We start from the raw sequence: 14,730 nt of genomic DNA, 5'->3' as shown, positions 1-14,730 counted from the left end.
TATTATATACTTAAAAGTTACTCACATATCAGCAACCTCAAACTGCAAACTTCCAAAAGGCATTAAATAAGCTTTATTCCGTTTCATTAGAAAACGGTCAGCAGCTTAAAAGGTATCCAATTTTTAAAAATAGATGAACCATTTAAATTTCTCAGTTGCCCACCAACTCTATCCCCACCATCACCCTTCCTTTACTTCTCCCAAACGCGTTGTTTATGACAAAATATGAAGAACATTGAAGATTACAGTCCAGGAGATTGTGACACAAATTATTTAAAGGATTTGGAACTGGGGGCATAGTCTGAGAATTGGAGCCAGACTGTTCAGGAAAGATGTTAGGAAGCACTTCAACACAGTGGTAAACTGTTTGGCATTCTCTTCCACAATGACTGTGGATGGTGAATCAGTTGTTAATTTAAATCTGACAGATAAATGTTTGTTAAACTAAAGCATTAAAAAATATGGGCCAAAGGCAGGTACACTGAGTTAGGCCACAGATCAGCCATAACCTCATTGAATGGTAGAACAGGCTTGAGGGGCTGAATGGCCTACACCTGTTCTTTTTAGGTGAGTCAACCACTATCACTAGCTACTTCAGTGTGCGTAGAGAAGATAATAACCCTGGTATCTTGCTACGTTCAAATACCTTCTACTTTATCCTTCCCTCAGCTCCAGAAAATCTCATTCATGCACCTGCTCTCTAGACTTGACTGTTCCTTGGCCCACCCAGTTTTTGTCATTCAGAAATTAACAAAACTCTGCTGCTCATATGCTAACAAAATGTTCCACTCAACCTTTTCTGTTAACTGGCCTACATTGAGAGGTTTCTTAAATTAGAAGCCAATCGTAAACATTTCACTCTGGCTTTCAAATCCCTCCCTGGTCTTATTCGTTCAGCTTTAGTCCTCAATTCCTGCTGCCTTCGAATTCTGGTCCCTGGAATCTTTCATTTTAAATTATCCATTGGCAGGTTTTCAGAGGTGCAGGCCCCAAACCTTTGAATTCCGTACCTAAGCTGTCACACTTCTTTATTTTTCTCTTTTTAGACGCATCAGAAAACCTTTGCTTCAAATTTTCTTTAAATGTTTCAGCCTTCCGGTTCATGAAATTACATTATTAACAACACTACATAAATGCAAAATTTTCACACTGACAGATGAAATCATAGTATCCAAAGTGATGCAGTGGGTTACAAACTTAGTCAGAAGTTACACAACATCAGATTAAAGTCCAACAGGCTTATTTGAAATCATAAGCTTGTGACTTCAAATAAACCTGTTGGACTACAAACCTTGTGCTATGTGGCTTCCTATTTTGTCCAACCCAGTCCAACACCAGCACGTCCACATTATCTTAACTTAGTATAATGCCATGAAATAAATGAAAATAATTTGCAAACTAAAATGCAGGTCCCTTACGTGCTTTGATATTGGCATCTCTGTATGTTCCATTAAGAATAGCTAGCTCCATCAGTTGCATCTTCTTCAAATTGTCTTCTCCCTCTGCCTGTGATAAGGACAGCCATTAATTATAACAGAAAGGAATCAGTGAGATTTCAAACTGAGCATCGTATATGGATTGCCGTGTTCATGAATTGAGAACCACACTATTAGAAACTTTGCTCTATATTAAGAAACGCAAACCTTAAATTGCATTCAAATTGGTCGCATATAGAAAAAAGGTTAGTGAACAGAATTGATTCCAAAGAGAGAATTTATGGAGACAATTTTTTTACACAAACAAAGAGGTTAGAAAAATCCAGATGGGTTAAGAGCGAGAAAAGGGAACGCCTTATGCAAACAGTGGAAAACAGCATATTCCTTCTTGATATTAAGAATTTAAAGAAAAAATGAATCAACTACAAATGTAAAGCAATGCAGATCTAGGATGCTATTTTTGAAGAAACAGACACTAAACACTCAATCATTCATCCACTGTGTGAATGATATGGGAAACTAAGTAGGCCATGTATCATGATCACAGGTCAGACCCTGAAGTACTTGGGACAGCTAGCTGTAATTTGAAAAATACATTTTCTTAATGTATATTAAGTAGCTGCCTGAAAAAGAAACCCCCGCACAGAATATTGTAGCTAAAAACAGCAAGGGAACTTCAAACCACCCTCCTTTTGGGGACAGGAGGCAGCAAGTCAAAACAGATAGGACTGTTATTTCATGATCAGAGATCCAGACATAATAGCAAGCCACCTTCTGATTATGTCCTAAACTGCAGCACGTGATTTTCCCCTTAAGAATATGCAATAACAGAGTTAAAAAGCTATTTTCAACTCTATTGGAGTGTTAGTGGGACTGAATATGCCTGTCAGCCAGCACAAGGGTTAGCATGCTGCAAAGATCACAAATCTAAGAGCTATCCTGACGTCAACTGCATTGTATGTAAAAAGGACTCAAAGTAGCTAACACTTCTAGCACTGCAAGCCAGACAAATGGAAACAGGACAAAGGACTCTTGCTCACCATGAATAGTGGAATTCAGCCATAGTCAAAAAGAAGTAAACCAACAGAATTTCAACAAACCTGCAAAACTAAGAACAACAAAACTGCCTGTTCGACTATCAATGAGACTGTTGCAGTGGAGGTCAATCTCAACCGTCTGTTCTTTATGAACAATTCAGGAGACAAACTTTTTTGGACTCTGCTCATTGCTAATCTCTATATTGTGTTACTAAATAGTGTTTAGTAATCAATAAATTCATTGCTAACTCGAGAAAGCCTGGTTAAATTGGTTCCTGTTAAAAGCACAAGTTCATTTGTGTCAGGGAGAAAAGATAACCATAATGGAAAGGTTGAATTTTTAAATTGAACTTTGATGCAACCAAGATGAGTAAAGGATGCAAGTAGTTCATCCTCTGCTCATCTGCTAGCTTAATGAATGATTTATCGGAAACCATAAATTGGAACCCTTGACCATATTCTGGGTGTAATAGGGACAGCATTTACATGGGCCAAATCCAGGAGAGCAAATCATAAATATATTAATGTTTTTACATGAGCTTGTCCATCATGTGCAGGATACTAAGAATTTAAAAATAAAAAGGCTCTCTAACAATTTACAAAATTTTCACAAACTTCACGTTCCTGAATTTTTTTCCTTTGCCCACTGTACCCACCACTTCACCTTTTTCAGAGGCAGCAAGAGTGAAGTGCCAAGTGTACCCAACCCTGAGGAAAGCAAAGTTTTTTCTTTAAAAGAACAATGCCATATATTTAATAAGGTACTCAAACTTCTATAAAACCAGAGTAATCAAACAAATCTAAAATCACCTAGGCGAAAGTGAGGACTGCAGATGCTGGAGGTTAGAGAGTCGAGAGTGTGGTGCTGGAAAAGCATAGGTCAGGCAGCATCCGAGGAGAATTGATGTTTCAGGCAAACGCCCTTCTCCTGCTCCTCTAGTGCTGCCTGACCTGCTATGCCTTTCCAGCAACACACAAAACTAAAAATCACATTCCACTGAAGGAGGAAGGAAATGCCAGTTTATCAAAATTGGAGGAACACAGTAGCAGTTGTTTCCAGGGAACTGAGCCTAAATAGGTGAAACTTGAAGAAATACAAACTCTGGACTTAAAAACATGAAGTTATTCACATTCCTGCTGCTTTAACTTAAAGAAAAAGATTTACCTAACACAACGGCGGCAAAGAAATGTAAAGGACTATACTTCAGTGCTTTCCTAAGCTTTTTCCTGTATAGCATGCTCCCAAAAAGAAAGCAAAATGCCTAAGACTTACCTTATTTCCTGATGACAGCTGCAAAAAAAGAGGAAGTGGATAGTTTTGTTTGGGGGTGAAGGCAGGGTTGGGGAATTAATACAGTGCTGCAAATGCAGTTTATTAGCAGTTACATTTGTAGATTTTAAGCCACACCAGGAATGTCACAGTTCATAAATGCTGATTGAACTATAACTTGTAAATGCAACTAGTAGCAAATATTCCTCTCCATTCTGATGCTTTCAGAATTCCATTAGCTTGAGAATGTTAAAACTAGATTTACCCATACACTCCAGATAGACAATCTTATGCTGGATGTTCTGATCCAGCATGTGATGGCATTCAGAGATGTATTAGTGCTAATTCTGCCTGGAGACATGGCTAGCTAATCTTCAAAAGAAAGCCTCTGGTTCAGATGCTGTTCACAGGCAAGTGGCACAGCTCTACACAGCTTGATAAATTTGCAGGTTATAAAGTTAAATAAACACCAAGAAAATAGATGCCAATATACATTTTGCAAACTGGGAATAGCAGGTCTGTAAAATGGAAGTGATAGATCTTCTACAGTGAGTACTTATTTGTATCAATCCTTCTAACCTCCAAAACAAAAGAAAAAGCAACTGGCAAACAAACGAACTAACCTAATTGCCAGTTCATGTCAATCATATTTTGGAAGGTATTAAGTAGTATGTTACAAGATTGCTGGTGCTTGGACCTGGTTTCCTCAGGAATCTAGTGGAATTATAAATGCTTACACAAGTCCATTCTGTGTTCTGCAAGAATAACTCATCTTGTCCCACTTTAACCTGCTCTGGAACTCTGGCTTCCAGATAATAATGCAATTTCCTTACAATTGATTTTGTCTCCATTACAGAGTGTATTCCAGATCCTAACCACTTAAAAATTTCCTATCTGGACATTTAAAAAAAATGCCTTCCAACTCAATTCTCTATTCATTCATTTGTGGGAGGTGGGTGTCACTGACTGGTCAGTATTTATTGCTTGTTCCTAGCTGTCCTTGAGGTGGTGGTGGCAAGCTGCTGGTGGTCATGGGTTCAAAAGGTGCTGAGGATCTTAAGTGAATTTCTGCACTGCATCTTGTAGATCGTACATATTGATGACTGTCAGTGGGGGGGGGATGGGAGTGGATGTTTGTGGATATGGTGCCAATGAAGTGGGCTGCTTTGTCCTGGAATGTTGACACTACCCATCACACTCCTGATGTCTGGCTTGGAGATGGTGGACAGGCTTCAGGAAGTCAGGTTGTGTGATTTATTCACTGCAGTATTCCTAACCTCTGACCTGCTCCAGCAGCCGGTGTTTGTGCACCAAGTCCAGTTGAGTTTCAGTTCAATCATAGCCAGAATGTTGATAGTAGGGATTTAGTGATGACTATACCACTGGATGTGAAGGTGTGATGGTTAGATTGCCTCCTATTGATAGACATAGCCTGATATTCTAAACAAACATTACTTGCCACTTGTCAGCCCAAGCCACTAAAAATAGTTTCTCCCATCTCCTCTGTCCAGACCCTTAAATGATTTTGAACACCCACCATAAAATCTCCTGTCTCTTCTCAAAGAACAATCCCAGCTCCTCTAATCTATCCACATAACGGATGTCTTGCATACTTGAAATCATACTCCTGATTCTTTTTTGCATTCTCTCTGATGCCCTTACATTCTTAAGCGCAGTGCCCAGAGGTAGAAGCAACAAGTTTACCATAATTTCTTTACCTTTTGACACTATGCTGCTATTTTTAAAGCCCAGGATCCTGTATGTCCTATGACTTACACGCAACCAATTTCACAATTCGTACACAAAGCCAGTGAACCCTCTTGTGGCATCTCCTCTTCCCCCCTTTTGTTTCATGTTCATGTTCTGCCTTATTTTTCCAATTTGTTCTACATTATGTAATCCAAAACCTGCAGAATGCATCCTGGACTACATTCACCTGCATATAAAAGATCCTAGCTTTATAATTTTGTACATACTGCAACCAACATGTGCCATGTGCATTTTGTCATGCATATGCAACAGTTAACACTATCCATTCCTCAGATACTAAGCAGATTAAGACAACAGATGGGTAAAATATAGCAGCTGTTCCAACCAAAAACATCTGGTACATGCTTCTGTAAAAACACCACCAAGACTGCCTCCTTGTTGAACACTCAAATGTGGTAATGATGCCAGCTATATCATCCAAATAATATAGAACAGCTTTATTTGCTGGTTCAACCAAGGAGGGTAAAATTAAGTTCAGAGCTTGTGGGAAAAGTAATGTGATCATTGAGTTACCCAGGACACTAAATCAAGTTGACCCCACACAATTATAACACAAGATTAGACACAGCGTTAGCAATGCAAAGGTTTCTGAATGGACCAGTTGTTAAGTTACACAAGGCTAGATAGGTTAAAAGGCTCCAAGCCTGTTCACTGGTGTCAGGGAAGGTGACAATAGACACGTGCAATTCATAAAACTATAGAAACAACATAGCACAGGAGGAGACTATTCCAATCATATAGGTCTCTGCCATAAAAGGTTTAAAGTCAATGCGATTCACATCAAGAACACAAACATTTTCCAGTTACCAGACACCTATAGCAGGTTTTAAAGATGGATTTACCAAAAATAACTTTATTCAATAACGATACAACAATTAGTTATCAGTACATGGCACAGGTATATCCAGTCCTTTGTAGTGCAGTAGTAGTACCCCTATCTCTAGATCAGGAGGCTGGGCATACAAGAAGAAAATATTGAGACAGATGCTTACTCCTATAAATATCCAAAAAAACACATGCAAACACTTCAGTACAAAACCAGAAGATTTCTTGCAAAGATTAGTTCTCTAAATAAGGAAATACTTGGGTCAATGCATTGCTTTTAAAGCAAGGAAGCCTTTTAAAAATCTTTAATGCCCAAAATGAACTTTGATCTCTTACACAGAAACCACTCCGTGCACACCCACAGTACAAATTCCCTTTTTTACATTTCAAAACATTAAGTTCTCAAAGCTATGAAAGAGATAAAGCATATTGATGATGTTGAAAAAGTTAGAGGGTCAGGAAATAGGATGAGAGAGGAGATAGGAAAGAGCGGGGAAAGCAGCCTCATTAAATTCTCACCTCACACATACAGTTGTAATACTGAATACTTCACTTTCCTTTCACCTCAGAGACCGAGGTATAAGCAATTACTGCTGCCTGTTTAATTTTGACTAAATGCACAAACCTGTGACCAGGTTGCAATCTTTGTGGTGCAATGTGTGCTCACTGAAGCATCAAGGGGTTACATGTTTACTACAGATTCAACAACTTTCATTTATACAATTTAACATACTAAAAAATTCCCAAATTCTATTGCTGTGACAGTTCCATTGCGCCTGCACTGGTTGTATTACCTATTACCAATCTCCTGCCTTTTTCTAATATTTTTATCCAAAGGTATAATTCTAGAGAAGCAGGTTGACAAAATTTGTCATCAAGCCTTAAGAAAATACTAGTTTGTAATGAAGTTTTTAAAAGTGACATCTAGTTGAAGTCTATTATCTTGGACTCACTTCAAATTAGTCTAAAAAAAAATTAACACCCAAATCATTGTAATGCTAAGGGCACAAAAATATTATTGGGAATATCTCTAATCAGATGTTAGATGACAGCATTTTCATATATTTGGAAAGGCAAGGATGATTAGGGACAGTCAGCATGGCTCTGTGCATGAAAAATCATGTCTCACAAACTTGATTGAGTTTTTTGAAGTAACAAAGAGGATTGATGATGGCAGATGGACTTCAGTAAGGCGTTGGTCAAGGATCTGCATGGGAGGCTGGTTAATAAGGTTAGATCTCATGGAATACAGGGAGACCTAGCCACTTGGATACAGAACTAGCACAAATGTAGAAAACAGGGTGGTGGTGGAGGGTTGCTTTTCAGACTGGAGGCTTGTGACCAGTGGAATGCCACAAAGATTAGTGCTGACTCTGCTGCTTTTCATCATTTTATATAAATGATTTGGATGTGAACTTAGTATAACTCCTAAGTTTGCAGATGACAGCAAAATTTGAGATATAGTGGAAAGCAAAAGGTGGTTACCTCAGATTACAACAGGATCTTGATTGGATGGGCCAATGGACCAAGTAACAGCAGGTGGAGTTTAAATTTAGATAAACACGAGGTGCTGCATCTTGGAAAAGCAAATCAGAGCAGGACTTATACACTTAAATGGTAAGGTCCTGGGGAGTGTTGCTGAACAAAGAGACCTTGGAGGACAGGTTCATAGCTCCTTGAATGTCTTCTTGAAAATCTTCACCTTCAACAAAACCTACAGACAAACCAACAGGTCACCCATGGGATCTCGGATATCAGGGTTCTTAGTAGAGGCAGTAATGCAAAGACAAACAAACAGCTCTGCCAACCATCCAACCAAACTTTGGGCCCACTACGTGGATGACACCTTTGGCATCACTAAACGAAACAAATTAGAGGAAACATTCAAGACCATCAATAATACCCTTGCTGGCATAAAGTTCACGAGAGGAGGAAAACAACAACAAACTGCCATTCCTAGATGTCGCAATAAAGCGAACAGCCAATGAGGAACGTCAAACCAGTGTCTACAGGAAAACACATACAGATCAAATATTGAACTACAGAAGCAATCATCCCAACATCCACAAATGAAGCTGCATTAGAATATTATTTCAACGAGCCACCACACACTGCAGAGGAATTATCAACAGCAGAAGAAAATCAGCTATACAGTATATTAAAAAAGAATGGGTACCCAATGAACAGTCCGCCAATTTCCGAGGAACAAACCTAAAACAAGTAGACAAAACACATTCAGAAACCCCAGCCACTATCCTCTAAATCAGAGGCATCTCAGAAATGACTGCCAGACTACTCAGACCCCTTGGCATCATGGTAGCCCACAAACCCACCACAGTAAAAGAGCAGCTAATGGACTTGTAAGACCAGATACAGACAAGTAAAACTAATGCCATTTACAAACTTCTGAGCAAGAACTGTAACAAACGCTACATTGGACAATCAAGCAGAAAACTAGCCACCAGGATACATGACCATTAACTAGCCACACAAAAAAAAACATGACCCACTCTCACTAGTATCCTTACATACAGATGAAGTTAACCACTTCGACTGGGACAACACATCCATTCTAGGTCAGCCAAACAGAAAAACACGATAATTCTTAGAAGCATGGCATTGCAACCAGAAATCTATCAACAAACAGACTTGGATCCCAGTTACCACCCCTTAAGAACAGAAAATAATATCTCTATAGGAAATGGCATCACTAACCCAAGGAAACCCAAACATATAACCTTCCAGGTGAACAAGCAAACCTACATCCAGATCTTCAACCTGAGCCACAAACCTTCTCAAAAACTTGCTAGTTCCTCGAAAGTAGTCACAGGTAGATAGGCTAGTGAAGACTTTGTATGGTATGCTTTCCTTTATTGGTCAGAGCATCGAGTAGAGGAGTTGGGAGGTCATGTTACAGCAGTACGGAGTGTTGGTTAGGCCAATTTTGGAATATTACATGCAATTCTGGTCTGCTTCCTATCGGAAGGATGTTGCAAAACTTGAAAAGGTTCAGAGAAGATTTACAAGGATGTTGCCAGGGTTGAAGGATCTGAGCTATAAGGGAGAGGATGAACAGGCTGGGGCTATTTTCCCTGGAGCGTTGGAGGTTGAGGGGTGACCTTAGAGGTTTACAAAATCATGAGCAGCATGGATAAGATAAATAGACAAAGTCTTTTCCCTGGGTTGGGGAGTCCAGAACTAGAGGGCATAGGTTTAGGGTGAGGGGGGGGAAAAAGAGATATAAAAGAGACCTAAGGGGCAAATTCTTCATGCAGAGGGAGATACATGTATGGAATGAGCTCCCGGCAGTGGAGGCGGTTGGTACAATTGCAGCATTTAAAAGGCATGAATAGGTACATGAATAAGAAGGGTTTAAGGAATATGGGCAAAATGCTGGCAAATGGGAGTAGATTAGGTTAGGATATATGGTGGGCATGGATGAGTTGGCCTGCAGGGTCTGTTTCCATGCTGTACCTCTCTGACTCTACACTGACTAGTAGATTAACCAACATTCCCCCTCCCTTTACAAGAATGGGAAGATTACTCATTGTACAAGAACACAAAAACTCAACTAGTCTCAGTTAACAGGAAAGGATCAATCTTTTATGGCTTAAAAAGTGTACAGAATAATCTTTACCCTACTTTCTTCGTAGGTGTGTGCATCGCTTAGTGTTTTTGTAATCGTTTAAAAGCTGGCTTGAAGGAAACCTCAGATACAGCTAATTAACTTTTGAGAAAAGGTCCTCAGTGATGGTTAATTATGGAACTTAACATTGCAACCAGAAGTGAAGACATGTCCAACGTGAATCTTCGACTCTTCAGAATTTAGGCTTTTAAGAATCCAAATTATTGTCCAACGAAAAATATTGACATTAACCCATATCTAATTCTTGGTTGAAATTCAAGCCAGGTCTTCTATAAAGTTAGAAATTAAATTATAAATATTGGGAGTCTTCAAAAAATTTAATCAATGTCAGGATCACATTCTCAGAACTCCGCATCAAATGGCACTCAGCATCACCACACAGGCAGCAGTAATTCAAGGTTGTAGCTCACCTTTATCTACAAGGGTAAAAAAAATAGTCAATTACAGATTCCCTAAACAAAAATGATTAATTCATAAAAGCTGCAAGTTTAATTTTTGGGTTATACCATTAGCTATCCCAGCCAGTACAATAGCTGGGGCACACAACTGGTTTGTTGCTTTAGATCAGTGTTTCCCAAAGTAGAGGTCAGGACCCCAATGGATCGCAAGCCAAGGTCATAAGTTTTGAAGCAGTAACTCCATGTGGATATCTGATCAAATAACAACAGTTCTCCTAAGTTAACAGGTCACGATAATTTTCGAGTCTCGAAAGAGATTAATAGGGGAAAACGTATGGGAACCACTACTTTAGAGCTCGAGGCATGAAGAGTAACCAACCAGTCGTGCTCTCATGCTTGATTGTGATTGTGAGCAGAGCACCAAATCAAGCTCAGTTCTGACATCTCAATGACTGTCATTGCGTACATGAATGGTCATTAACTCTATTCAAAGAATTGAAACTGCAAAAAGATGGGGTACACTTGAGAGGACAGAATAGTATGCGGAACATTTAAAAATAATCTTCATAATTTACAGGAAGAGAGGAAGGAGCAAGAGAAGAATTACAAGGACCCGGACAGGACGTCAAAATTTAGATGTTTGACAAGATGTTGCCAGATGAACTATTCTGCCAAAGTCTGCATTTATTGACCATCCCAATGGTTATTGAGAACATGGCACGCCACCTTCTTAAACATTACTGTTGACAGGGCAGTTCCAAGATTATCCAGTAATAGTTAATACAGGGCCAGGCAAGTGGAGAATATTCCATCTCACTCCTGACTTGTGCTTTGTTGACCATAGACAGGCTTTGGGGAGTTAGGTGATGAACGACACAATTCAGGATTCCTCGCCTCTGACCTGATCTTGCAGCAGTTATCTTTATATGGTGAGACCATTTCAGTTTCTGGTCAACGGTAACCCACAGGATGTATAATGTGGTCGATTCAAGTGACATAAAAGGCCATCGTGTATCAGAAGGGCAATATTTATTTGCCTCTTATTGGAGATGGCCATTGCCTGCTTTGTGTGGCACAAATGTTACTTGCCACTTTTCAGCCCAAAACTGAATATTGTCCAGTTCTTGTTGCATTTGAACACTTTTTCCTGGCTACTTCAATGAGAAAGTATCTCAAAAGAACTCCAACTGCAATTGTGCAGCAAGACATTTTCCATTCCACAATCATCTTGATAAACTCAGTATTAGCATGATACAAATTGATTTACAAATGATGGGTAATTTTAAGGTATAGGCTAAAATCCAATAGTGGAATTGGACTAGAATTCATTTAGTTTATTTTTCAAATTAGGAGAGAGAAATGAGTAACATGTGTAACTTATACAGACTCCTTGTACTTGCAGTTTCAGCAATTTTAAATGCTTGCAATTATTTGTACACAATGAAGGCCCCAGCAATGAACACTCAGCATGTTAAGTGTTTATCAAGGACAGCTAACAACTGTCCAAAAAAAAAGTTACTTGCAGATTTTTCAGGACAGTGTACTGAGTGTGAAGTTAGTCTTTCCCAAGGTTAAAAAATGCCTTGAATGCCTAGGTGTGGTAACGGAACAAATGACAAGGAAAACAAACTTTGTAGTCAATATATCAAATACTTCCAAAAAAGTCATTGACAAAACCATATTGTAACTGATGGTAAATTGGAATGCAAGTTAAAACAGAAGGATGTCGTCTAATAACCACCTGATCAAATTTTTAGATGCACAGTACACTACAGAACATGGAAGTTCTCATCATCACCAACATCACTCCACCCAAAGCAGCCCTAAAATCCTGAAATTATTTTGTTCAGCCTCTATAGTTTGTAGCCTGTTATTTTTATTTCTCAGAACAATTTTCAAGACTTATTATGTCAAGTTAAATTGAACAAGGTGTATATTTTTAAACTAATACAGTCAGGGACTAGTAATTATGGGGTAGGAGTTTGAAATTCTATAGCCATTACGTCTGTATTAAGTCAACAAATATAATGGCATAACTCCAATCACCATACAAGGCTGCAAGTGTCAATCTCTCACTTACTTTAAAAACAATTTGTAGTCAACATAATGGACTCAAACCACAAGTTCAAAATGTCAAATGCAGGCCAAGTGGAAAACCAGCTAGACACCATTTAGACATTAATCAGCTGCTGTTTCCTACATTACAACAGTAGTTACATTTTACAATTATTTCATTGGTTGTAACATGTATGGAGGTGAACAGCCCTACAGAAATACAAGTTCTAGCATCCAGAAAATAAAAGGAGCGGGAAAAGCTTGGCACATCCACAATGCTTGAGCTTTGACTGGCTAAATGTCATCTTTAATGACTGAAGTCTTGTAGATGTGCAAAACATTATGCAATATTGTGATGCATGTGTTAAGAATAACCAGAAGTCAAAAGTATTCTTTAAGAGAATTGCCCCTTTGGTTTCCAACTTGTGTTATATTTAATGTGAGTTCAGTTGCATTTCAAATACATATGACTGGATTAACAAGCAAACACTGAAGCTTCTAAAAATTGTTTTAATAATAAGGTACTTTTCATGTGTTTTTAAATGATCCATGCTCATAAATAAGATCACCATCACAGCTTTCACTCATTTATCACTGTTAGCAAAAGACTGACCTATTTTGATCTATTGTATCAAATTTTGCCCCAGTAGAATTTGCCAATTGCTCATCCAAAACCTAATTATAATTTAATATACTTTTCAACCAAAATGGTTTGCAAATGAAAATATTTGAATGGGTAAAATTTACACACGTTACATCACAACTTCGTGAACATCCTATATGCCAAACATGAAGCTGGTTCGACACTATTTTCCATATTAATAAAGCATAACAGTGGTCTTTTACAACAAATTTGTTAGAATGAAATACAGCAACCCACCATAAATAGCATGACTTAACTGGAGATAAAAGCATAGAAACAGAAAATAATCTTTATTAACTGAAGGGATGGCTACTAGCTTATGGAGCTGGTCTACAATTATGCCGCGGCAGCTGGGTAGAATGCAGGGGTAGGCAATTACAAATAGCTGGAAATGCAAGAATAAAATTATTTAACTGACTAAAAATCTGATGAAGCAAATCTGTTCACATCTTATAAATTCTGAAGAAGCTACTCAAAGTAAAACTCAAAAGTATGAAAAAAAGAATGCCTGCAGCACAACGTTAAGAGTCACTCCAGGCAACTAGAGTATCAGGTCAGAATTAGCAAGTTAAACATGCAAAGTCATTCAACACATTTCAAATGCATTTTTAAAAAACATTTTATAGTTCTCCCATGTTCAATAGCTGGAAAGAGAAAATGAAGGCTAAAGTTTATTTCTAACAGAAGTGCATGAAATGGTCAAGGTAATACTGAAAGGGGTAACAGAACAGACAAGGGTAAAAACTCCAAGTGTGTATAAAGTTGAAAGATATTAATGTTTTGGGTATAATTTTCATTGGAACAAAATTAAAGCTTTGGCTTTCAAAATTCAACTCAGATCTGCATCTTAGTAAGGATATAAAATAACTGAAGAAAAATTATCTTTTTTGAAAAGATGATCTGGGCACAACGCTAAGTAAAAAGGCACATTATTACAAGTAGTGCTGCATATACTGGAAATTTTAGATATCAGAAAATGTTGGAAATACCTGGCATCAAGAGAACATGTTTAACAATTATTCAACTAGAAAAAGTCGAGATGCAATACTTTAAATCAGTACACGAAGGGAAAGGAGAGAGGAAATGTGACAGAATGGAAGGCAGGAGCAAAATGAAAAGAATGAAGGTGTAAGGTATAAAAAGGCAAGGTGATTAATAAAACGTTGTTAGGAGGATGTAAATAGGATCAGCAAAATAATTACACGATCTGAAAAAAAATGGGACCAACAGTATTAAACTGATGTGGTTCTGTTTGCCGAGCTGGGAATGTGTGTTGCAGACGTTTCGTCCCCTGTCTAGGTGACATCCTCAGTGCTTGGGATCCTCCTGTGAAGCGCTTCTGTGATCTTTCCTCCAGCATTTGTAGTGGTTTGAATCTGCCGCTTCCGTTTGTCAGTTCCAGCTGTCCGTTGCAGTGGTCGGTATATCAGGTCCAGGTCGATGTGCTTATTGATTGAATCGGTGGATGAGTGCCATGCCCCTAGGAATTCCCTGGCTGTTCTCTGTTTGGCTTGTCCTATAATAGTAGTGTTGTCCCAGTCAAATTCATGTTGCTTGTCATCGGAGTGTGTGGCTACTAAGGATAGCTGGTTGTGTCGTTTCGTGGCTAGTTGGTGTTCATGGATGCAGTGTTCATGGTCACAGCCAGAC

The 14,730-nt window shown here is 38.5% G+C and overlaps 1 protein-coding gene across 9 annotated transcripts in view; it reads right to left on the bottom strand.

Moving 5' to 3' along the window:
- qkia (QKI, KH domain containing, RNA binding a) overlaps positions 1-14,730 on the bottom strand; it is a 105,109-nt gene that overhangs the window by 11,717 nt on the left and 78,662 nt on the right. For all 9 annotated transcript variants that reach the window (XM_072548131.1, XM_072548128.1, XM_072548134.1 and 6 more), the window contains exon 5: positions 1,419-1,506. In XM_072548131.1, coding sequence (XP_072404232.1) covers positions 1,419-1,506 — 88 coding nt within the window. The remainder of the gene's footprint in view (positions 1-1,418; positions 1,507-14,730) is intronic.

Source organism: Chiloscyllium punctatum, chromosome 27 (assembly GCF_047496795.1).
Source record: "Chiloscyllium punctatum isolate Juve2018m chromosome 27, sChiPun1.3, whole genome shotgun sequence".
NCBI lineage: Eukaryota > Metazoa > Chordata > Chondrichthyes > Orectolobiformes > Hemiscylliidae > Chiloscyllium > Chiloscyllium punctatum.
This window is presented reverse-complemented; position numbering and strand designations above follow the sequence as displayed.